This window comes from Athene noctua, chromosome 1 (assembly GCF_965140245.1).
Source record: "Athene noctua chromosome 1, bAthNoc1.hap1.1, whole genome shotgun sequence".
Classification (NCBI taxonomy): domain Eukaryota; kingdom Metazoa; phylum Chordata; class Aves; order Strigiformes; family Strigidae; genus Athene; species Athene noctua.
The window spans coordinates 237860098-237886170 of NC_134037.1; the positions used below are offsets into that span (position 1 = coordinate 237860098).

Sequence of the window (26073 nt, forward strand, 5' to 3'; positions counted from 1 at the left end):
AGCTGGAAAAATCTGGAAATAAAAATACCTGCCCTGCTCAGATTGCTTCTTTAATTGTGGTGGATAGCTCTGTAAACAACAGGGGCTCAGTGCATGCAGCAACATTAATTACTACTGATTTTTTGATGTTCATGGTAAAGTGTGGAAGAGAAGAACATGAGCTATGCTGAGAGTCGAGAGACTCAGGAGGGAGGCACAGAAGACAGGTTACTGGGACAGTTCTGGGACTTTCTGAAGTTAGCCAAGTTACTTTAATAGAGTATCTTCTATTTTTTTCATCTGTAGATTGAGGGTAAGGGTAATCAACTGAGGCCAATGAGCAGCTTGAAATGTCATAGCTAGACATTTAAGAGGTGACATTTCTCACTGTTATTTCTTGCTGCAAAGACCAGAAAGAGATAAAAAACTCTGAGAAGAATAGAAGGAGGGCAGCAGTAATATTCCCCTAAAACCTGTAATATTATATCAAGGAGTTGACCTGTCATCTCCATCAGGTTATCTGAAGTGATGGTTTCAGGCATGGAGTTTTACTGAGCTCACACAGTGACTCTAGAGATGCTGATACTTCCATGAACTATCTTGAGTCATTTGCAGGTAGGATGAATACAGATCGCAGTAGAAAAGAAGTCCACCTACCATTTAATCAAATTCCCCTACTCTTAACCTTAGAAACCATGAAGTACTATGGTTATGTAAGACACGACCTTAATAATAAAATATCTATATATCTGTGTCTAGTTATAATCTTTACCTATGATGATATATAGGAAATATTCATTGTCTCTTCCCACTACTCATTGCCCCATTTGTGTCTGTTCTATAAAGAGAGGTTGGTTCCAGGTGTGTCAGTCCAATACTGCATCCATTTCCAGTTATTATTTCCAGTTATTCATCTCACTACTTGTTCTGGTTTGGAGGAACAGGCTACAGCAAAGTACTGCCGTTCAAACTCACCTTACTTTCATAAAGATCTAAAATAATCTATAGACTATACCTTGAAATTTTATTCATATGCAAACATTTCTATATAAATGCTGATTTTATTTTTTTTCCTTGACATGAAAATTGCAAACTCCTGGATTGCAGTCCAAAAACGCCGACGGTCCCTGGAGCCTTAACACTGTCACTTCACTGGGGGCTTGACCCTGTCACTTCACCCTTCTGCTACAGTTCCCTCATTTACAGCTTGGAATCCATTTACTTCACAAGAGGCTCCCAAGGACTGACTAATAAGTATAGAAAGGTATATATTAAAATTTTGAGATACTCAGTGATTTTTATATGATTGCATAAAATTCTGAATAAAAGCATTATATAATAGCAACTATTATTAGAATTAAAATTAATATTTAAGCTAATACTGCATTTGATTGTGTAACTACTTCATAATCAGAAGTGTGTTAATACAGCTTTTATTTTTCTCAAGAAAAAAATGCTATTCCGGGTTATTGACAACAGTATTGGTTGGAAATTTCATCAACTTCATTAGTTAAACAGCTCATAGCTGATTAACTGTGAGGACATGGAAAACAAAGGAAAGCAGTGCAGTTCTTCTGGGAACAGACAGCATCTTCCTCTGGGTTTGAACAAAACCACATGCAATGATCATGACCTCTGGATGCTTCAGTGCTATAAATACAAAATCATAAGTCAAAGTCTAAACTTCTCAAACTTTCTCTGCTGTTGTGTCAGCAGAATGAAATGCTAAGCCTTCTGTAATAAGGAAGAAATTAGTCAATTGGGGATTAAAAAAATAGTTTATATGGTTAATGTATGGTACTAATTTAGGTCACTGAAGCTGGCAGCAAAAGCTGCTGTTCTGAGGGGGGTGGTACAAAGTTTCAGGTTGATCCTGTGGTTCCTCCCACCACCTTCCAACATGTATATAAATTGTCAGCTCTCCAGACCCTTTGCCAGTTCTCTCTTCTAGACGTGCCAGAAGCCACAGAGGACTAAAGATGAAGATCTTTTTCTTATTCACCTTTTCCACTTTGTTGTCTGCTTTTGAACAAGCAGCTGCTTCTGCTCACTATGACAAGATTCTAACTCATAGTCGAATAAGGGCACGCGACCAAGGGTGAGTAACTGGGTTTTATTTCTATTTTAAAAGGGAGTTTGTTAATCTTTATTCTCCCCTTTCTTCTTGCATTACATTAAATGTGATTTTTCACTATGAATTCTTACTATCATTCAAGCACTGTCTTTCTCACTTAATTTTACAAGAATTGTTCCTAAATAAAAAACTTTTTGAGGAGTTTCCAAAGGAGACAGAATACTGTGAAACTTCATAAACTGTGGAAAAATCTAAAATCACCACTTCTCAATGGATAAAATAAATGCATTTTTGACTCACTGAAGTTAATTATAGTTCACAATTAATGTAGTGGGATGTCAGGTACATTTAATGTAAGATTTCAAATGTTTGAATAGAGTTGACATCTATCCCACAATATTTGCTTTCTTTATTCCATCCTGACGAAAATCATGAATTTTATTTAAATGCTTTCTAACATGGGAATATATACTGGGAGCCCTTTGTAAAACTTCTGTTCCCACTGGAGCAATACATCAAGCTGCTCGGCAGGGTACCCAAAAGACAATGATTACAAGCCATGCTGCTCAGAGATGTGGAAATAATTTGAACAGCTGATGTCAGGGAGACACATGTCTCTAAAGATATTTTCCTTCAGTCTTTTTAAGTAAAAAACGTTCTGTGAATAAGAACCCTTTACCATCCTATCCTCCTTTGTTGAATTTCCTCTGTCTACTACACACAAACATAGCCACACACACTGAACATTTCAAATATAAAAAGTTCACTGGTTTCTCACTGATGTAAAATATAGATTCTAACTTTTGAACTGGTGATTTTTTTTTTTTCATGGTGCAAGTATAAAAATTATTGACAAACTGCCTTTGTTCCATGGAATTTGCCCTCAACAAATTTGTCTTCTGTGCACTACCATGCTAAGGAAAAAGTATTCCTCATTTGAAATCTGTGACTCCTTTTATTTACATGTCAATTTACCCTTTGATCCCCAGTAATTCCCAGAATGTTTACTTAGGTGCCTGCGGTACTCCAAAAGTCTGGTAATCAAAATAGCTGATTGATTTACAGAAGACAGGCTTTCCTTCTACATAAAGAACAAGGCACCTTTTCTTCCCCATTTCCCCATGACCTTCAGCTGCACGGATGTGTACAAGACAAAAACTTTAATGAAAAGAGGCTGATGGTATTCACAGCTTGTTCTCTGGTGGGTGGTAATTAATTCACTTCACAGGAGGAAGGGAAAAATGTAAGGCATATTGAGACTTGACTAGGCACAGCTGGCAATCACTGCCCATCAGAGACAGCAGGTCAAGGTAGAGCAGAGGGGAATCTTCTGTCCCTGCCAGGAGGGTGGGCTTGTCAAGGAACCCAGTTGGGCAGTCCTGGGAGCTTGCACTGTGGATGCTTGAAAACACACTTGCCCTGGGAAATAAAGCCGTATGTTCATTTCTTACTCTTGGTCAACAGAAATAGTATCTGCTGTTATTTTATGTAAAACTTTTCCAAAGATGTACAGAAACTTATTTTTAAAATCTTTCTCCTTCCCACCCATAGCCAAAATGTCTGTGCCCTTCAGCAAGTTATGGGAACAAAAAAGAAATACTTTAGCACCTGCAGAAACTGGTACCAGGGAGCCATCTGTGGAAAGAAAGCGTAAGTATGCTCTGTTTCAAAACTATTCCCCATTCATTGAGACAATAGAAAATTCTTCTTTTCTCAGAGAAAACAAGTTTGTTTCAAATGCAGGCACAGGAGAATTCATAGTTTTACAGGGTTACAGCTTCTCTTTAGCTGCTTATAAAACCACCTGGGTGACTGATGCAATAATTGTTGCCAAAAACATTCATAAAAGGAGTGGAAAGTCTGCAAATGACAGCATAGTATATAGCCTTTTTTTAAGTTTAAGAGGCTTCAGAGTATTAGTTTCAGCGGTATTTCTCTGAGTTAAGTATTCATAGCTCTATTTTAAACACAGATATGATGTAAGTCACCTACCCAAAAACACAGAGGGAGCTAATAGTCCAGTTGTGAAAAGAGCTCAGCACTACCCAGCAGAGCTGTGTGCTCAGACCACAACTCTCCACAGAGGAAAAAAAAATACGGTTGCGAGTACAGATTAAATCTGGGTGAGGCTGGCATTCTTTTGGAATCTACGTGTGTATCTAAATTGTCATTTTGCAGTAGTTGTCACAGGAAATCACTATTTTTATTTTCTCATTATTTTATTACAGGGTCCAAACAGGTCTGGGCTGACATTTTCAGAAAGGCTTGAGTGAACAGGGAGTCCAGGCTTCAATTGCAACTGTCTTAGGGTATTAGAAGTCTCTTAGTGAAAGCATATAAAACTCTTCCAAATGCACAAGTAATATTTAAGTACACAATGTGAATAGTCACTGAGTGATTATATGCACTAAGACATAAAGATGTTATATTATATTGAAACCTGGTGGAAATTATATGTTTAGGAAACTTAACTCCATTTAAAGTAAGATGTGTATTTAAAACTTTCTTAATGAACACCAACCACTGATTTAGATATCAATGTAATATGGAATAAGGATTTTTTTGTGTCTGTGAGAAAGGCTTCCTTAACAGAAGATAATGTGGAAGAAAAGTATCCACAGTGGTAGTAACATAAGACAGTTGAAGGTGACTCTCTTTGTAAAAGATCTTTTAAATTCTCTTGAAAACATTTTTACACTCAATAGTAATTCACTGAATGAACTAGTCGGAAGAGCTTGAACAAGAAGAGACTGATAATTTGCAATTAATTAGTCATACTCTGATCTCCTGATTGTCAAAGTAATGAATAAATGTGTTCCACATTTTCCAGTCAACTCTTCAAGCTTAAAAAAGTGTTTCTAAATATAGAAACCAATAAATTCTGGAAAACAAATATATATATTTAACTTTAAACAGTTACACATAGCTCACATTTAATCTAAGTGGCCTTTTACAAACAGGATACTTTTAAGTTCAAAGTAAAACTATAAGACTTTGTAAACTTGTATGAAATTCATTCAACAGTCCTTTACAGAAAGTCAAAGAATTCTATGTTGAAAAATAATTAGATGCAGATGCAATCTGGGTTTGTGCTGGGGAATGAGGGGAAGCACAAAAAATTGTGCAGTGTGCATGTATCACTAGCAGACTACAGTCTCTCATGCTCTCTTCAGTACATCTACATATATGGCATAATTAAATAAGTATCCTTTTCCTATTTATTTTTCTTTAAATCCATCTTTATATTTTGTTTCATTTTTTGGCTGGTTCAGCTGTCCTGAGAAACAATTATATTCATTGTTCTTCTTGAGCGTGATCTGTATACTTACTAATGTAAAACTGATTCAGACTCCCAAATGAGTATTTATGTGAGAAAATGCCTTTAGTAATGATTTTCGCACTGTTAAAATGAGACATGTAATCAGATAGTAGTCAGGCAAGGACCTGACATGGGCTTGGATTGTGGTTTCATCTGCTGCTGTTGGGTGTCAGAGGCTTTGAATTTTTTGATTCCTGAAAGATGCTACATGTCACAACACAGTGTTGGAAAAGATCTTTAGGAAAAAGACTGAGGGAAGATATACTAGGAGAAAGTTTTCTTCCATTTTATTTCTGAGAGAATGTTTTCAGTGCTCTGACAGTATACCATAAATTAATGGAGCTGAGTTACACTTCCAATACAGTGAAACACTGATTCCAACACAGAATCTTGCCTTTCAAGCACTGCCATGGCTTTGAAGTCTCAACTTTAAAGTCAGTCTAGACAAGAAGAATGATACCACAGCCCCACCAGAGCCAAGAAAAAGACCTGATTTTCATGGACCAACCTGTGACCCTATATTTTCTGCTCTTGTAAACTTTATTAGCTACTAATTGCTTACTTAAGGAGGTGGAAGAAAGTAACAGCAGTAAGTTAGAGCAGATTTAGAACAAATCATAATGAACATACTAGCAAGACAAGAAATCTGATTATTCTGTATCCCCAAAAGTTTCTTTTGAATATAACTGACTGTCTGTAATCCTAACCAGTCACTCCCATTTTGATTTTGGCTTTGTTTTCATAAACAAATCTGGAGAGATTAGAACTCATTTTTTTATACCGATTGCAGATTTGTTTGCATTTGATGATGGTACTAATGATAAATTTCCAGTCAAACTAGACTATGCGTGGTCCTTTGCCCTACCACTGCCTTCAATTTTTTCAGGACCCATAGGTTTACAGTTTTTTATTAGAATCTTCTCCTCCAGGTGGCATTATAATAATTTTTACCTGTTCAAAAGACTGATTAACAAAATCCCTTGGGAGGCAGCCTTGAAGGAAATGGGAGTCCAGGAAGGCTGGACATACTTCAAGAGAGAAGTCCTAAAGGCACAGGAGCAGGCTGTGCCCGTGTGCTGAAAAACGAGCAGGCGGGGAAGGAGACCGGCCTGGCTAAACAGGGACCTTTGGCTGGATCTCAAGAACAAAAGGGGAATCTATTGCCTTTGGAAGAGGGGCCAGGTCTCTCACGAAGACTATAAAGATGTAGTGAAGTTATGCAGGGAGAACATTAGGAGAGCCAAGGCACAGCTAGAGCTCAACTTGGCTACAGCTGTTAAGGATAACAAAAAATGTTTCTGTAAATTCATTAATAGCAAAAGGAGGATTAGGGAAAATCTCCCTCCCTTACTGGATGCAGAGGGAAACGTGGTAACTAAGGATGAGGAAAAGGCTGAGGTGCTCAACGCCTACTTTGCCTCAGTCCTTAGCAGTGGAACTGGCTGTTCCCTGGACACCCAGCCTCATGAGCTGGGAGATGGGGAGGGGAAGCAGATTGAGGTCAGCACAGTGGAAGAGGAGGTGGTCAGAGACCTGCTGCACCACTTGGATGCACACAAGTCTGTGGGACCGGATGGGTTACACCCCAGGGTGCTGAGGGAGTTGGCAGATGTGCTCGCCAAGTCGCTGTCCATGATTTACCTGAAGTCATGGCTAACTGGGGAGGTGCCATTGGACTGGAGGGTGGCAAATGTGACACCCATCTACAAGAGAGGCACAAAGCATGATCCAGGAAACTATAGACCTGTCAGTTTGACCTCGGTGCCAGGGAAGGTCATGGAGCAGGGCATCTTGGGTGCCATTAAAAGTCATATAATGGACAACCAGGGGATCAGGTCTAGTCAGCATGGGTTTATGAAAGGCAGGTCCTGCCTGATAAACCTGATCTCTTTCTATGACAGAGCGACCTGCTTATTGGATGAGGGAAAGGCTGTGGATGGTGTTTACCTTGACTTTAGCAAGGCCTTTGACACTGTTTCCCACAGCATTCTCCTGACAAAGCTGACTGCATGTGGCTTGGATGGGCACACGCTTTGATGGGTAAAAAACTGGCTGGATGTCCGGGCCCAAAGAGTTGTGGTGAACGGAGTTAAATCCAGCTGGCAGCTGGTCATGAGTGGTGTCCCCCAGGGCTCGGTTTTGGGGCCACTCCTGTTTAACATCTTTATTGATGATCTAGACGAGGGGATCAAGTGCAGTTTGCAGACGACACCCAGTTGGGTGGGAGTGTTGATCTGCTCGAGGGTAGGGAGGCTCTGCAGAGAGACCTGGACAGGCTGGAGCCATGGGCTGAGGCCAACTGGAGGAGTTTCAATGAGGCCAAATGCCGGGGGCTGCCCTTGGGCCACAACAACCCCCAGCAGCGCTACAGGCTTGGGGAGGAGTGGCTGGAGAGCTGCCAGTCAGAGAGGGACCTGGGGGGGTTGATTGACAGCTGGCTGGACAGGAGCCAGCAGTGTGCCCAGGTGGCCAAGAAGGCCAATGGCATCCTGGCTTGTGTCAGCAATAGCGTGGCCAGCAGGGACAGGGAAGGGATCTGACCCCTGTCCTCGGCACTGGTGAGGCCGCCCCTCGATTCCTGTGTTCAGTTTTGGGCCCCTCACTCCAAAAAGGACATTGAATGACTCGAGCGTGTCCAGAGAAGGGCAACGAAGCTGGTGCAGGGTCTGGAGCACAGGTCGTACGGGGAGCGGCTGAGGGAACTGGGGGTGTTTAGTCTGGAGAAGAGGAGGCTGAGGGGAGACCTCATCGCCCTCTACAGCTCCCTGAAAGGAGGTTGCAGAGAGCTGGGGATGAGTCTCTTTAACCAAGTAATAAGCGACAGGACAAGAGGTAATGGCCTCAAGTTGCACCAGAGAAGGTTTAGACTGGATATTAGGAAGCATTTCTTTCCAGAAGGGGTTGTTAGGTGTTGGAAAGGGATGCTCAGGGCAGTGGTGTTTTCTCCATCCCTGGAGGTGTTTAAGAGTAGAGTCAACATAGTGCTGAGGGATATGCTGTAGTTGGGAACTGTCAGTGTTAGGTTAATGGTTGGACTGGATGATCTTCAAGGTTTTATCTAACCTAGATGATTCTGTGATTCTATAATACTGACTTCCCTTTTCCTTCAGTGGACATGTTACAAGTCATCCAAAATACTTCACCTTTTGTGCAAAGTCTGCCATACTACTGACTTTTTTGGCACTACATTTTATTCCACTGTAGACACATTGGGAAGAAGGGTGTTTCCTGAAAACAACTTAGACTGAAACTTGGATATTCTCAAAGTCAGTTTTAGAAAGCAACCTACTCTTGTGGTTTTATTCCTAGATAGATGTAGTGTCTTCCCATGAGAGAAAGTCTGCTCTTAACACAAATCTAACAGGGATTTAATTACTTTGAGTAAAATGAGCTATGCAGCGATAGATACCTTTATGTGTCAGGAAAAATAGTTTGAAACCAGATGCAGTTTGGACTCACTGAACTAAAGTCAGGTGGTGACTTTTTTCTCTTCACTGACTAGAATTTAGAGGCATGTAAGCTCTAAAACATTTTACAGAGCCTGTGTAAGTCCCTAGTCAAGAAGCCTGCTACAGCAAAACAGAGGAGGACCTTGATCAGTGGGGCTGGGTGGATTTGGTCATGAGAGTCTACACAAAACTATCGCCTACCTTCTCCCTCCTCTTTTAGCACTCCTACCACTGTACAAGCACTCAAAGGGCAAGGCTAGAGGGGGAAAACAGTGTGTATAGAACTCCTGAGGGGTTTTTCTTTGGCTGTAATAGAGCATCTGTTACAACTTAGTCTTAGCTGTTAATGGAAGTTTTACACTCTGTGTACTCAAAACAGAAATGCAGACATGACTAAAGAGGTTACTGTAATAAGAATGTGAATCCAAATGACAATGGATCTTCTCATGTTAAAATTTGCATGTTAACATGTCCTCCCTAACTTGTGTATATGATCTATAAAATATTAAGAATGCTTTTACTATTTACACTTTCTACCCACTGCTGTAAGTTTCCAATAGAGGTGCAACTTAAAGATTTGCTAAAATCAAAACCTATTTGATCAGAAGTCTTTCCACAGTTTCTCTGCAGTATTTTATCTCCATGCCAGCAAGACTAGAAACAGATGAGTCACAGAGCTGATCTGAATAAACTGAAAATGTCTCTGTTAGCCAAGAATAACAAATATATAAAGTAGTGTTGCTCTGCCCCTTTTTCCTTTGGAATATACTCCTTTGGATGAGGTCAGAATAACTCTGTGCTAAAAAAACCTCCAACAACCAACCAAACAAGAAAGACCACCCCAAAAGAAACAAACAAACAAACAAAAAAACCACTCCTAAAACTCAAGAATGTAGCATTGCTTGTTATCTGAGTAACAGTTTTCTTTGCTTGGGCATCATCTTATATTGAACCGGTAGGGAAATAAGAGTGAAGATAACTTAAGGTGTGAGATGGGACTTCCACTGTGTACTGTGTCTATACATGAGTAGTGTTGAGGAACTGCATCTTCCACAGTGTTTTATCCGGTTCTAACCTTATCATAGGATTCTCCAAACAGACCCCTTTCTCCCATTCCATCTTTCTCACTACATTTTGAACACAAGATATATGGACCTTTTAATTGCAGTCAACTGTAAGGAAACATGAATACTGTAAGTAGGAACTTAGAGTAATCCTTGATGTCTGAAAAAAAGCCTTGGCTGTGTATAACAAATTACATGGTAAAAAGGCACTGATCTTGTAATGCTTGGCTGAAAAAGCATTTTGTTTCTTAACTATGTTCTTCAGCCAATTTTCTGCCTTTCATTAATTGTGTCATTGCTGGATATGGTAAGAAGACTAACCTTGCCATGTGTTATTCTATGCTTATAAGTCGGCTTCCTTTTTCCCTTTTCCAAAAGCTGATTAAGACTGAAATCTTTCATAGCTGCTTATGGGGTGAGGAGGAGATCTTTTCTATTCCATGGAAGAAAAGAATATTTTCTCATGACAAAGCAGTTCACACAACTGGGAGAACATTCTGACTCCTATTCTGCTGCACAGTTTTCTTTAAATAGATTTTTTTTTTTTTTAAATTAGCCTCTAGCAGGGATGAAACAGAAGGAAGAGTATAAAGTTAATTTCCTTATCAGTAAGAAAATATGTAGCCTAAACTGTATGCTGTTCTTGCATTTCCAAGAACTAGCCATTCAGTAAATTGTTTTAAAGAAAGAGATGTATTTAAAAGAACTATACAAATACTTTCAGTATAAGGCTTCCTGGTTAAAAAGATGCACATGGCACAATGTCATGTGTGTATATGAATACGAGGGAATGGAGACAAAGTATTTTAGTAACACAGAGCAATGGAAGTCTATCTTTTTTTAAGAAAAAATATTTAACCTTCATGAGCTCTATCAGATTGCTGTCAATTATTGAACAGTAATGCTCACTTTTATAATCATGCTTTGTAATGCTATTTTTTCTTTCAGTCTACTTTCATTTCTTAATCTCCTCAAGTAGTTTGAATGTCGAAGGTCTTAAGTTCAACTGTTCATGTGAATAAGCTGTTCATTTTAATGTGTTTATGGTTAATCTTTTGTTGGTTTTAGTTTGTGAAAAATGAGAGGAGTGTACTCAGCTGCCACCAAAGAATCTACAAATTAAAAGCTGGAATGTAGTGGTAAAGACTCAGCAAAAACCTTCAAGGAATTAGTGTTCAGAACTCTAGCACTGCAAACAACAGTCACACCTATAAAAATAAATCTATTATGTAAAACCATGATGGTAATTTTCCCTTGTCATTCACAGTGAACCACAATTTGAAAAATAATATTTGAAGTCTAATGTATAAAAGTTTGTTTTAGACTTTGGTAAGATTGTATAATTTGTTGGCATTCCCTCTCCTGAGGAGCCAGAATCAACTCTGTGATAACTTTAGTGAATTTTCACTTTTGTGTAAGAGAGGAGAATTTGAAGAGCAGATCTATAGTAGAGCTTCTATTTCTGACATATTAATTAAGAAGACATTATAACCTATAAGACCGTCAATGCTAAATTGAGTGTTACAGTATAGAATTATCAGTTAACCCTAGTTTGCCGTTATGTATAACTTACAGTTATTCAAGATTGAGAATATTTTATTGTCATCATTATATAACAGTTCCTGGTCCCTGGTATTGCTGAATTCTATATATGCTGTGATGACATACTCTTTTAACTCTGTTTTTCATTTTTCGTAGTCTGGGTTTTATCCTCACTACATCTACCAGTGAACTTTTGCTTGCATCCATCCATCCATCCATCCATCCATCCAGTCTTTAGTGTCTTCCTTCTCTATAACCTGCTTTATGTCTGTTCTTAATTAGTTCTCACTCTCATTCCTGAGCTTCTTCAAAGTCTTCCTTGAAAAACCGAGGCTCTGCCGTCCCACTTTCTACCACCATACAGTCCACAGGACCTTCTCCTAAATACCTGATTAGCTCCTATATCCAGTATGTAGATGACCCCATGTAGTTTTGTCATTTAATTTCTGTTCAGTTAAATTAATTTGTTTTCCCCTTTACAACTCTGTTGCCATCAGTTTCTCTCAATATCGTAACTTTCTTTATTTTGCCCCTTTTTCAGTCCTACCTAATCTTTTCAAATTAGACCAGTTAAATTAATTTTCTTCAGCTGCTCTTCTAGTCACATCATCTTTTAGTAACTCTACATAAGTTCCACATCCCATCCCATGTTCTTTCCTGGCACTTAAACTTAGTGATGGCAGTCATTCTATAAATTCAAAAGCCTTGCATTTAGTAAAATACACCAATTTGTAGTCTATACAGAAAAGATTGAAAGATAAAAAAGGAATGAAGATCTGGAGAGTGTGTACTTAGCAATGAAAAATTAATAATAAAAAAATTTTAAAATTAGACCCAACTAAAATTAGTATACACTTGTCCTTGTCCTGTATATTATTTAACTGTGCTTTTTTCTATATCCCACAGAACTGTCTTATATGAGTGCTGTCCTGGCTATATGAAGATGGATGGTATGAGAGGATGTCCTGCAGGTACAAGCTTATTTTCATATGGATGAGTCAGTATATGAGAGGCATTACAACACAAGAGACTTTCAGTGATGGTCGTCTAGAGAAATTATTGCCTTTTTTTAAAGAATTACTGCCTGAGAATACATGGCTTCATTTACACACAGCCAAGACATTTGAAAATCAGCTAGCACTGAATTTGATTATGTAGTTTAAATTGAATTTTCCAGCTCCTTACAGCTGCTGAATTGGAGAGAAAAGATAGTGTCTTCAGTTCCCAAACAATAACTTTTATTCCTATTCCCATCACACCCCAGAATAACGTAAAGCATACCCCTGAGGTCAGAAACCCAAAACATGAGGTGTGACATATTTAAATTCTGTTTATTCCTTTTCCTGAGAAGACTTGAATCTTATTTACTAAAGGAGTGTTATAAGCTTTAAATAAACTAAGAAGGAATGAAAATGAAGACAGGAATTCTTGATTTCTTCTATTTGTGCTATTTTGTTTTGCATAAATAAAATTCATTGAAACAGAGTAATCTGAGAAGGAATATATTTCATTAATTTAGATCCCTATATCTGAATGAATCCTTTGACATTTAACAACAGAGCTAGGCATATCTAAGGCAGAGTTCAGTTTGTTTAGATGAATTAATCTCACTTTAGAAGTTTACATTAGGATGAGGTCAGTCACACTCTAGCATTGCCTGTTCTGCTCCATGACAATAAAAAGAGCCAAGAACAACTCGCTCCCATACAGATGGTTCACTTCTAGATGCCTAGAATTAGGAGAGATGAATCTTTTTCTTATGAAGCAATGTTTAACCACACACTGGAAGAAGAGCAAGACGCCACATAAGAATAATTCTGGTCTACCATGACCAGATGAGACCCACTCCATTGAAATTTTTTGTTATTATAGATGGAATTTACTCATGTTGACAGTGCATAGCTTCCCATTTCAGACTGGGTTGGCACAAAACAAGACAACTCTTCTAAAGAAAATATTACACTATTTGTTTTTGTTTGATCTAATTTTTCATTAAACAAACCAAAAAACTGAATAACAAGCAGATCTGTTTGGGTGGGTTTTGAGTATGTTGACAATAAAATTTTAATCCAAACACACTGTTTAAATCAATATTAAAACAGTTTTGGAAAGGCAATAGTATTGTCCAAACAAAAGAAACAAAGTATATTTGATTGTGAGAAACTGGATGGCTGAAGAGTTTACAGTATTCATATGTTTATTTTAGTTGTTCCTATTGATCATGTATATGGTACGCTGGGTATTGTGGGAGCTATCTCCACACAGCAGTATTCTGACATATCAAAGCTGAGAGAAGAGATTGAGGGACGAGGATCATTCACTTTCTTTGCACCAAGCAATGAAGCATGGGAGCAATTAAATTCAGTAAGTGTGTGTGTGCGCATGCATGTGTTAAAGTATGTTTCTCTTTCAGCTAATGCTGTTTTAGCTTGAACGGCTAGTCTGTGATAAAGTAGACTAGAAACTGTATTGATATTTTAGATATGAAAGGACATTAGACAAATTATAATAAAGTGATTTGCATATTTAACATACATTGCTGAAGCTAAAGAGTCTGAATTTATTTTCAAGAGTACTAAACAACTATGTGTGTTTCCTATTTAATCACTTGCATGACAAATAGTGTTAATACCATAGTTTTGAAAAAACTGACAGGAATTCCAGCATTTGCATGATGTTGAGTAAAATTGTACTGCGTCAGTGATTCAGGTGTTCTTATTTTAGTAATCTTTTCAGTTAAATATTGAATCAAAGCTCCTCCAATGACTTGACTGTAATGAGACCTCTTGTCTTTCATTTACAAGCAGATCAGACTAAAACATCATTTAAGTAGAGCCAGATTGATAGGTATCAAAGTTGTGTCTCCTAACAAGGAGTATCCATTGTTAAATATATTGAAACCATATGTTAAGTTAAAGCAATATGTATGTCTTCCTGACTGGAAGAATGTTTTGAAGCTTCTAATTAATTAAATTCCTTTCTTCTTCAGGAAATTCACAGGAATTTGGTTGACAATGTAAATATAGAACTGTATAATGCTCTTCACCATCACATGGTAAACAAGCGCATGCTGACAAAAGATCTTAAGAATGGCATGACTTTGGTGTCTATGTATAATGACCAGAAATTACTTATTAACCATTATCCTAATGGGGTAAGTCTATTCTGGTTTTTTTGTTAGGTTTTGGTTGGTTTTTTTTTTTTTTTTTCATAATATAATTATTCAGTTATAGCCAATAGTCTTTATTTTCTTCTATAGCTAAGAAAATAGGTTATAGAAAGTTCAACATCTAGCAAGTCAGTTGTCACAGACAAAAATAAATAATATTCTCCTGAAGAAATCGTGTCTGCTGTGTAGACTAATCCCTAAGAAAGAATTAATGAACACGTGCTGTTTGCTGTTTAGAAGTCAAAGTTTGAACGAGAATGAACTTTCTTCCTAAAAGGCAAAGCCTTTTGTGGTCAAAATATATGATCATAATAAATCTGAGAGCAAATCTACTATTAATCTTCATGTGTTTACAAAATAATATTAAATCAGATCTTTTATTTGAATTGGAGTGCACAGTAGAAGCATTTAAGATTGTAGGGGACACACATCCATTATTTAGCTGGAAAAAAAATTATTTTTTAAAATGTTTGAAATCTCCCAGTTAAGTCACTCATCCTTGTTGACTTAAATACATCAAAATGTTTATGTATGACTGCAGTTTACACCAGTAAAAACCAATACAATCACCATATTAATCAGAGATGGAAAACAAATCTGAATAATTGCAACAAGAAATAAAACATAAATATGAAATCAGTGTAGCCTGAATAAATCTGCTGCTAGCTTTCCAGAAGCTTAGTCAGCCTTTCAAATGTTTCGAGGTTTTACTTAAAATTTAAAATAAAAACTGAAAGAACAACAATTAATTCATAATGCACAGTACCTGCTTTGCCAATTGTAAGTATCACATTCCAAGTATATGATCAAATTAACACTTAATCTTCTACTGCTTGTCTCCTCAAATATAGGTTGTTACTGTTAACTGTGCCAGGGTCATCCATGGAAACCAGATTGCTACCAATGGTGTTGTTCATGTCATTGACCGTGTCCTGACCGCTGTTGGAAATACCATTCAAGATTTCATTGAAGTTGAGGATGATCTTTCATCTCTTAGAGTAAGTGGGCAAAAATAAAAATGCTTCTCTGGTCTTTTGTTTTTTTCCTTCTTTTCTATTTGTGTATGACACCTGGAAGTAGGAAGGGTTAGTTCAGTAAGAGATAGAAATGAATTAAATTTAAAACTCCAGCTAATATTGCAAATCTAGCTATATTAAAATGTAAGGTATATTTTACAGAAGGAGTCTACTTTTGCTCTTTTGTGGATCAAATAAGACCACATCAATGGGACAGAATGTGTCCCTGTACATAAAAATCATGTCTTCTCATCAGGAACTGACGTAATGAAACGTGAGCATAAGTTAGTGTCTGGTGCTAGAAAAATAAGAATAATTCGAAAATGAACAACAGAAAATGGTAGACAACTCAAATTCCAGAACCTGACTCATGGCAAGTTTCAGAACACTGGTAGATTCATGTCAGAAGGATTTTTTCTTGCAGAAGCAGCATGTTTTTTTCTGTCCAAGTTTCTAATTTCACCTTTTTCTAGAGGATGTGTCTGCTTAGTTTAATGGGATTTCATGCTGCACATGTTTAAAAAAATATGTAATGGTTTTGCAAATAGCTGTTGTCCTTTTTGCTCCTCCATCTGTTTAATAAATAAAAATAAAATATTTTAAATGCAGAGACAGAAAGGTGGAAAAGACCCTCTGGATCTGTCAAATCTAGTCTATGAATGTAATAGCCAACCACATAATTAAACCCCTTTAAAATAACTGAATATAAAAGCCACACCTTTCTAGTCTCCAGTTGAAAAGGAAGCCCTCTCTATTTCATTTTTTCCGGTGCATTCTCTCTTGTATCTCTTCTATTTGGGTTTAACTTTTGTGAACTCTAAGCAGACATTTTCACCTAATCCTAGATAAGGTCTTACCTATTCCTTCTATATTAACTTGCATACCTCCCTAACTCTGCCTGAAAAATACTTACTGGTTTCCAGGGTACACGCTTGGATTATTTATTTTCAGTTGCATCACATTGGACTCTGCCTTTCTGACTTTTCAAAGGGTGAAGTCTGTGTTTATATCACATACACCTGCTAATTCCTTTGTGTGTGCCTCTGCGCTTCATACCACTTTAATGACTTTGTCTCCAAAAGAAAATGTGCTAAGGAAACCCTTAAACAAAATCAGCCCCAAGACTCTAATATGACATTTATTTTAGGATGGTTATTCCTATCCTCCAGATTGCCAGTTTCACATGCACTTTATCTTCCTGTCTTAGACTGAGCTAATAGTATTTCATATTTAACTGCGCAAATTTTTTACTCAAGTCCAGATCTATTCAATTTTACATATGTTCTTTTTCTAGAAAATCCATTCATACTTTATACTGGCATACTTTATCATGTTACCCTCTTAATCCATCATATATTTTCACAAGATCTCTGATTACTTTTCCTGCATTGTTCTTTTTCTTCAGTCTTTGATTCTAATGAGGACAGGTTGCAGCCACCAAAGAAATACATATTGTTACAGTAGTCTTTAGGGTTAATCCAGTAACAGAAACACCCAAATTTTGAGGTTGTACACAGATTTTTAAGCAAGTTAAAAACATTTATTTAAGGAATAAAAGGGAAATTTTATTTATTTGAAAAATATTGAATTGCGTTTTATTTAGTTCAGACTGCTTATCTCTTCTTCAGTACTAGGAAGTAGAGAATTTTTCATCAGCTGTGTTTCATTTTACTTTTTTTAATGTCCACAGCTGAGTAACACTTTGGGGATTAAAAATGTGGAGATAATTTTTCCTGGCCTCAAAGCCTGAGATAGAATAGAATAATTCATTTGGAAAGGACCTACAATGATCAGATGATCAGTCCATGCCTGACCCCTTCAGGGCTGACCAAAAGTTAAAGCATGTTATTAAAGACGTTGTCCAAATGTCTCAGAACACTGACAGGCTTGGGGCATCAGCCACCTCTCTGCCTGTTCCAGTGTTTGACTACTGTCTCTTAAAGAAATATTTCCTAATGTCAAGTCTGAACCTCCACTGGTGCAGCTTTGAACCATTCCCATGCATCCTGCCCCTGGATACCAGGTAGAAGAGACCAACACTTTCCACTTCACCTCCTCAGGAAGCTGTAGAGACCAATGAGGCCACCCCTCAGCCTCCTGTTGTGATTCAAACCCTTCTCCTTGTATTTAATCAAATTAGTCATACACCTGTAATACATTTTTTGTTATTTCAGGGGCAAATTTTTGGCTTTGATAATTTGATAATAATCTGCTTTCATCTAATTTGCGAAAACATGTATGATCTCAGTTTTAATTTAAAAATTCAGTCCATAATAAGAAAAATTTCTGTCCTGTTATCACCTCTATCAGAATATGTTGATTACTGTGTGCTGAATTAAGAATGTAACTTGGTAAATAAAGACACATTTTTCCCACAAAATTAATTTTATATTCCTTTTTGTCAACTATTTTTTTCATCTTTTTATAACACTGATCTCATTTCAGTCTAATATTAACATACCTGCAAGCACTAGGTGAAACTAGACAGATAATGTATTTTGATAATATTTTTAATAAACAGTGTTAAAAACCAAATTTATTTTCTAGGCTGCTGCCATCGCATCAGATGTCTTGGATATTCTTGGAAGGCCTGGTCATTACACACTCTTTGCTCCTACTAATGAAGCTTTTGAGAGACTTCCAAGGGGAGTCTTAGAAAGGATCATGGGTGACAAGGTAGCTTCTGAAGGTATGTAACCTTGTTATTGTAAATCATAAATACAGGTGAGTAGATCAGGAGGTAGAAACCACATTACCCTAGTAGCTCTGAAATGAAGCACCTGTACTTTCGTACATATAGGAGGAGTTACTTATTCTGTCTCTGATTTTTCCAGTTACCTAAGGATTAAAATTCACTGAAAATTTAGATTCCAAAAGTTTAAAAGGAACTGTGAAAATATAGGCACATTGATAATTCTAATAGTTCAGCTGCATAGTTCTGATAGAAATTCTTGCCTCTAGAAATGCAGGGCTATGTGAATGTGGGATTCTCTCATAGCTTTCTCATGAACAACTTTTTCATACAAAAAAGACATATTCTTGTAAAAGGCAAGTTCTGTCCTGCAAGTTGAACTGAATTTATACTATATACACTGGCAAACTATAACAGTCAGCACACTTATGCTTCTGAGAACTACAGTGAAACTAAATAATAACTGTTATGTGAACAGTAATCTAACAGTTCACTAAGAAATGGAAGGCTTCATTTCTATTCTCATTTGTGAGCTCCAACTGCACTAAACAAATTCTCCGTCATTTCATTATAGCCTGATTAAATCACTGTATAGTATCTCAGTGAAAAATAGTGAAGAGAGGGATCTGGGCTAATTTTAATGAGACTGACTAAAAATGGAATCCTAAAATAACGTGATATTTTTGTTGTGGTTCTTTAATTATTTTTTTCAGTTTCCTTTCAGGAATTTTTGGCTGATTCTTTTGATACCCACAAAGGATAGTACACTGAATCTCACTTCATAGTGAGCATAGGCATAACAAAATATATATCTGGGGCTGACTTGGCATAGCCTATAGAGCTTTGTACTCAGAGGTCCTTTTAGAGCATATTATCTGCAGTCACTGAGTTATATACTCTGTTACATGCAGATCACAGCATAACCAGTATGGTTTTTGTAATATAAGGAATACCAAAGATTTTTGACCAAAGGCATTGTTTAGAGGCCTATAGTATCAATTCTCATATAAATAACTTTCAATAAATAATCCTTGAGTGCAAATAAACAAATATACCGGATAAGCTGGTAAACTATTAAAATTAGTGTAGATTTATCCCATACCTATATGTGAATTATATATATATATATATATATATATGAATAATGTGTCCAAACATGTATATATGAACTTCCTGCTCTTTTCTCTACAGCTCTCATGAAGTTCCATATTTTAAATACTCTCCAGTGCTCTGAAGCCATCACAGGTGGAGCTGTCTATGAAACCTTGGAAGGAAACACGGTTGAAGTTGGTTGTGATGGTGAAAGTCTGACTGTGAATGGAGTGAAGATGGTGAAACGCAAAGATATTGTGACAAGCAATGGTGTTATCCACCTCATTAATGAAGTGTTAATTCCTGATTCTGGTCAGTGATGTGTATGAAAAACTTTCTACACTGAAGATGTTTTCTACAATCTTACCTAGATTGCCTCAGATATATTGTTATGGATAAGCATGGAGAATCAAACTGGAAAAGGAATAAATTGTGTGTTAAAATACCTTTTCTTATTCCTTTATTGGCAGCCAAACAAGTCATTGAACTTGGGGGTGCCCAGCAGACTACTTTTACTGACCTGGTGGCACAGCTAGGACTGGCATCTTCTCTAAGACCAGAAGGCCAATACACACTCCTGGCACCTCTGAATGGTGCTTTCTCAGGTTAGTAGCCTTAAAGGATTATGCTCTGAATGTCAAAATAAACAAGAATATATGCTACCCTAATGGTTTTCCAAATAAGCCCCAGTACGTGTTCTAAGTCGCAAGGAAAGAAAGTCATAGAGAAATAGATACTTCATCCTTTCAAAATACATACCATACAGAAAGACAATATAAGCCTTTCCACCAGGCTGCACAGCTTGTTTTTAGTGGTATCATTTGTTAATGGAAATAGTATCGCTAAAATAAGATATAAAATATGCACAGATTGTTCAAAAAGAAAGCTATTAATCAACTGCCAGTTCCCTTAATCTTTGCATTACTTGCATTAAATTCACATTTATTCTCAAAAAATGTATACGAGTTTTGTATTTTCCTGTATATTAAAGCAGAGCAAAACTGATACAAATATACTAGAAAACTGGTGTTTGCATATTTGCAGAAGCGCACCATGGGCATTCTGCCCTTCTGTCAAGAATATGAGTGTTAATTCATCTCCACTGAACAAATCTGGAAAGGTTTTAAAATGCACATGCAGAAAGGAAAGGTTGTAATAAGAATTTCAACAGTAATTCAGAAGATGGAGCAGGCCCACATATAAATCATCAGCCATATTATTTATAGTAATTAATGAAGACTATGTCAAAAATAAGGAATGGCATATTGCAGAAACTACTTAACTATTAATTATCTGCATACAAGCCTTTAACTCAAGCATTTCAAAGAAAGATTCAGTATTTCCATCATGTTTTAATATAGCATCCACAGCTAACCTTATCTGAATGAAAACTCACTACATAAATCACTATGTATTATTTTCTAAATGGCTTTCTAGATGACACCTTAAGGATGGATCAACGGCTTCTTAAAACAATCCTGCAGAATCACATTATAAAAGTGAAAGTTGGTCTCAATGAACTGTACAATGGACAAGAGTTGGAGACAATTGGAGGAAAACTGCTTAGAGTCTTTGTGTATCGCACAGTAAGTGAATGGGGCTTTCTAACAATATATATCCCAACTATGAAAAAGAAGAGTCACGCAAGAATAAAAGACAAAGCTGAATGAAACCTCCAACGCTTACCATTACGACTATCTAGCAAAAATCTTTAAAAATTTGAAGCTAGGGAAAAATGTAAATCTGATCCTTATTATTGATGGGACCTTTGTTTGCATGGAAGACCCTTTTGGAAAACAAAACAGGACTACAGATTTCATACTTCATTATTTACCAATTTTTAAAGCTAGTTTTTAGAACTAATTAAGAACCTTATCAAGGGAAACAAAAAGATCAAGTTTGAAAATATTTACACCGTATTAACTTAACCAGATTTTGCTACTCTTGTTTTCTCAAGCAATACCATAGTTCTTAGCAAGAACATACAATTTGACTGTGGGAAATAGATATGAATATTCTTTTTAAATGTAGGAACCTGTTAGGAAGTAAGCATCCATTTCATTTTATCGAACAGATTTAAATGTGTATAATTGTGTGAATAGCTACATGTCTTTCTCTTTTAATCAGGCTGTATGTATAGAAAATTCATGCATGGTCAGAGGTAGTAAAGAAGGAAGGAATGGTTTTATTCACGTCTTCAGACAGATCATCAATCCAGCAGAAAAGACATTACATGAAATGCTGAGAAATGATAAGCGTTTTAGGTGAGTAGCGGTTTTGAAAGCACTGAGATCTACCGACGGAGGGTAACAGTATACACGGCACAGCTAGTGTGAGAAATAGTTGTGGACTGTGGGCTGCTGGATTTTGGGGGCAGGGAAGTGGTTATTACCTCCTTTTAAAAAAAAAAAAAAGGGGGGGGGGGAGGGGGTTGGGGTTGGGCAGTGGGAAAGAAAAAACAAAGGGAGTTTTCATCTAGCTGTATGCTGACAGGGCTCCCAGACTTTGTCAGAATGGTTGTTTACAGCACATTGGAGTCCATAAAACACCAGAATGAGAGGAATAAGAGGACAAAAGGGATAGGATGATACATCCAGAGCTATAAATGCAGCTGAGTCTGGAGGTTTAATTAATGTGTAGTATAATTCTATACAGGTGCAGCATGATTGCTTATCCTTCCAGTATATATTTCTGTCCCCTCCCTGCAAGTATCTCAATATACTAGAGAGAGCAACTACCCTTGGAAACCTCTCTTCATCTCTTTGATCTGTGGGGGGGTTATGTGATGCATTCTGCTCTGATCCAGGTTGCCAATATATTTTGATTTCTCAAGTCCTTTTTCCTCATTCTGCTACTCTTAAAGACCTCCTTCCCTCCTTCCCTCCTTCCCTCCTTCCCTCCTTCCCTCCTTCCCTCCTTCCCTCCTTCCCTCCTTCCCTCCTTCCCTCCTTCCCTCCTTCCCTCCTTCCCTCCTTCCCTCCTTCCCTCTCTTTATTTCTGGGAAAAATAGTGGCAGTGTTTGAAGATTGATGGCCTGTCAGAAAAATTGAGGCAACTAAGTGCCTGGACCCAAGTATAATTGCTACACTTCAATAGAATATATTTGTGGTTTGTCTGTTTGTTGTAAACAGCGTTTTCCTCAGTCTGGTGAAAGCTGCAGATTTAGATGATGTTCTGTCACGTCCTGGAGAATGGACTCTGTTTGTGCCAACTAATGATGCCTTTAAAGGTTTGACTGATGACGATAAGGATATATTGATAAGTAAGTAATGTAAGAAAACCAGAAATATAAGCAAAGGTAAAATTAATGGAAAAGGTGGATAGTGCATTTCTTACACAAAAGATATCTGATAAAATATCTTACCTTTTGCATAGAGCAGGTCACAGGTCTTCCCTAGATTAATTCCTTGGGGGATAGAGAAAATATCTTTCTGGAAAAAAAGCGGAAAACCTGAATTAAAATTTCTATTTCAGTTTCAATCCCTGATATATTATTCTAAACTGTAATTATCTTCCAAGTTAAAAATCTACATTAATTTAATTAGCTTCAACTTTTCATCATTGAACCTTGCTATAGATTTTCTTAAACTGAAAAGACTCTTTTATTATGTTTCTTTTTTAGTCGTGACCATCGCATTAAAAGATGCAGAGTATTGACTGTTCTGTCTTTCCTTCCTCTTTTCTGCATCCACCCAGTGATCTCTGATATCACAGGTGCTCCACAAGTTAAATATTGGGTATATATTGCTAAATGCCAACTTAAGTAATTATTTTCCATCTTACACTCTTAACTATGGAATTATATAGATTTTTCTCAAGATTTACAAGTAGTTTCTTTAATGTCATGCTTTATTTCCATAAGAGAAGAAATGCAGAGCGAATAATTAAATCTACTGCAGAATCTTCCACTAGAGCAGTAGACTGTGGCCAAAGCACTATAAATATTTTTAGTTTATTTAAGAATAATGTGAATCTGGCTCGTGCGTAAGTGCAAGAGGAGTGGTTGCCTTGAATACCACATCCAGAAGGTCAGTTACATTTTCTGTTCCTGCACTTTTCAGATCAAAGTTCAACGACATAGAGCCAAATCCCGTGAATCCTTAACAACTTTAGAGTCAAGCTCAGAGCACTGATAAGCAGCAACCCCAGGACTATACAACTTTTAACTCACTAATGAGGCACTGTGAATTCGCATTATCATTTCAGGCATTTAAAGTTATGATAGTGGTCGAAATTACCTTCTAGCCCAGTGTGTCTCTAGTGACTAACATAAATTAACAGATAGCCTAAATGACTAATATTAGATAGCTATAAAATTAAATGAAGCTTCTCTCAAGGTTGTGAACTGAAGTAACTGGATAAATGCCATCATTCTGTTTTTATTAAACTGTATATTTATTTTATTAACTAAGATTGAGTTTATTTTTGTCTTCAATTCGCAGCTTGACGTTGCACCCAAGGTACATACCATTTTGGATTATTTCTGTAATTAATAATACAGATATATTTGCCATTCCGCTTTTCAAGGGGCTTTATGTACTATCTTTTCCCATCTTTGTGACTCAGTTTCTACTTACCTTCCTTGGTAGATGAGATTTTAATTTACCCTTACTGTTTTTTTGCAGCAGAATGTCAATATTTTGTGTCAGGTTACTTCTGCAATTCTGTCTTGTTTTTCATTAAAGATATTATGTTGCTTTCTCCATAAAAAATGAAACTTTAAAATATGTAATTTTTTAAAGGAATATAAAAAAATATCTGTCTGTAAGAAAGGCACAAAACGAGTATTATTTTAAGCAGTAACCACTGTGGCATAGAAAACATATAATTTGATGCTTGTGAAAACAGCTTTTGAATGTCCATGTTTAGGTTTTGTATGTAACTTGACGCTATCTATGAATGGTCCAGTCACAAATTCCCAATTTCTTCAAGCTGCATCTGTTCTCTATGAGAACAGACAAAAACAGCACTCTCAATGACTCCTTTTCTGCGTGAAGTAAATAGCAACTTTCTCCTGCCCCAGGTGGGAAAATATGTGTGCATATAAAGAGTTGCAAGCTACCCCCAGTCATCTTAGAAGGGTATTAACACAAGAAAATAATTATATTGTTAGCTATGGTTCACTTTAATTTCAACAGTATTAAAGCTGGCATTTTTCTAGTAGCTTGGTGAAATTTGATATTGCTGACTGCTTAGTGGTCCTGAAAATATTGTGTTTGTGAATGATTTGTGAAGCACCTTTAAGAAAAGGGCAAAAAAATCCTATTAAAAGAGCAAGCAAATAAGAGAAAATAATACAGAAAAATGGAAAAATGCTGGCTGCTTTTCTGTACTTTTGTATAGGAGTTCTCATAGCATCTTTATGATTATGTTCTGAGAGCCTTTTTGTCATATGGTTGCTTTTCTTCCTTCATCTTCATTTTAGCAGATTAACATTTTATGTGTTCATGGTAGTTTCATTCTTAATGTGCTTAATTCCAGCTCAAGGCTGTGTGAATTCTTTGAACTTCCAGAAAGAACTATCCATTACTATTTAAATTTTACTCCTACTTTTATTTTGTTTTTAAATAGGAGACAAAAATGCTCTGAGGAATATTCTTCTTTATCACTTGATACAAGGAGTTTTCATTGGAAGCGGCTTTGAGCCTGGTGTGACAAACATTCTTAAAACCATCCAAGGAGGGAAACTCTACTTGAAAACAGTTAAGTGTTGAAAAAGAAGTCTCCTTGATACAGCCTCATAACAGGGATTTGACATTCTATGTCCATCCATGTTACAGAATGGGATGCATTTCTCTGAGCATTATACCAGGGTTTGGAGTTGTTTTTTTAATGTCTCTGATAACTTCTGTTCTCTTTTCATCCTTTACCAGGTGAATGATACTCTTCTGGTTAATGAACTGAAATCAAGAGAATCTGATCTCATGGCAACCAATGGTGTCATTCATGTTATTGATAAACTCCTATATCCAGCAGGTGAATATTTGTTCTAGGAATTTATACATGCTCTTCTGAATCTGTTTACATGTCATGTAGTTGCAGTAACTTAAAGTTAATTCATTTGAAGAGACAATTCCTATGTGGAATAAGAAACAGAAAATGTACCTCACTACCCATTTTGTGGAACAACCTTGCCTGAAGTCATGGCAACTCTGAAATTCTGTGAAATTCAAGTATGTGGAATACAAGATGCTGCAGGCTATCTTTTTCACCAATACGGAAGAATGTATATGTAAAAGTACATGCTTGTGTGAGTGTTTGAGAGTGATTACACCTCCTGATCGCTGTACATGAAAGTAAAATGAACATACATGTGTGTTTCCTCTTACATGCCTATTTCTTTTGTCAGATCTGCCTGTTGGAAATGATCAGTTGCTTACAATCCTGAAGAAATTGATTAAGTACATTCAAATTAAGGTACTCTTTAAATAATAATCCTTTTGTCTTTTTGGCAGGAACTGTGAGACCATGTATGTTGTTATTCATAAGCGATTCTCTGGTCCCTCTGTTTCTTCAGCAGACAACAAATTCAATGTGAACCAGCCCAAATCTGCTCTTTAGCTCAGGCACACCTTATAACTCCACCAAAATAAATCATTTCTGAATCCTTGAGGCAATCCCTCTTTGAAAGAAATATCGAGTGGCTAAACTGCTGTCACTAAGCCCACCAGCCTCAA

The 26073-nt window shown here is 36.8% G+C and overlaps 1 protein-coding gene across 14 annotated transcripts in view; it reads left to right on the forward strand.

The window, feature by feature from the left end:
- Nucleotides 1-1952: 1952 nt before the first annotated feature.
- The window catches only part of POSTN (periostin), a 39777-nt gene continuing 15656 nt past the window's right edge, over nucleotides 1953-26073 (forward strand). For all 14 annotated transcript variants that reach the window (XM_074913878.1, XM_074913895.1, XM_074913936.1 and 11 more), the window contains exons 1-15: nucleotides 1953-2077; nucleotides 3605-3703; nucleotides 12334-12398; nucleotides 13634-13791; nucleotides 14417-14581; nucleotides 15448-15594; nucleotides 18160-18301; nucleotides 19496-19708; nucleotides 19867-20001; nucleotides 20834-20982; nucleotides 21524-21660; nucleotides 22528-22658; nucleotides 24968-25098; nucleotides 25270-25372; nucleotides 25746-25813. In XM_074913878.1, coding sequence (XP_074769979.1) covers nucleotides 1959-2077; nucleotides 3605-3703; nucleotides 12334-12398; nucleotides 13634-13791; nucleotides 14417-14581; nucleotides 15448-15594; nucleotides 18160-18301; nucleotides 19496-19708; nucleotides 19867-20001; nucleotides 20834-20982; nucleotides 21524-21660; nucleotides 22528-22658; nucleotides 24968-25098; nucleotides 25270-25372; nucleotides 25746-25813 — 1962 coding nt within the window. In that variant the 5' untranslated portion in view covers nucleotides 1953-1958. The remainder of the gene's footprint in view (nucleotides 2078-3604; nucleotides 3704-12333; nucleotides 12399-13633; nucleotides 13792-14416; nucleotides 14582-15447; nucleotides 15595-18159; nucleotides 18302-19495; nucleotides 19709-19866; nucleotides 20002-20833; nucleotides 20983-21523; nucleotides 21661-22527; nucleotides 22659-24967; nucleotides 25099-25269; nucleotides 25373-25745; nucleotides 25814-26073) is intronic.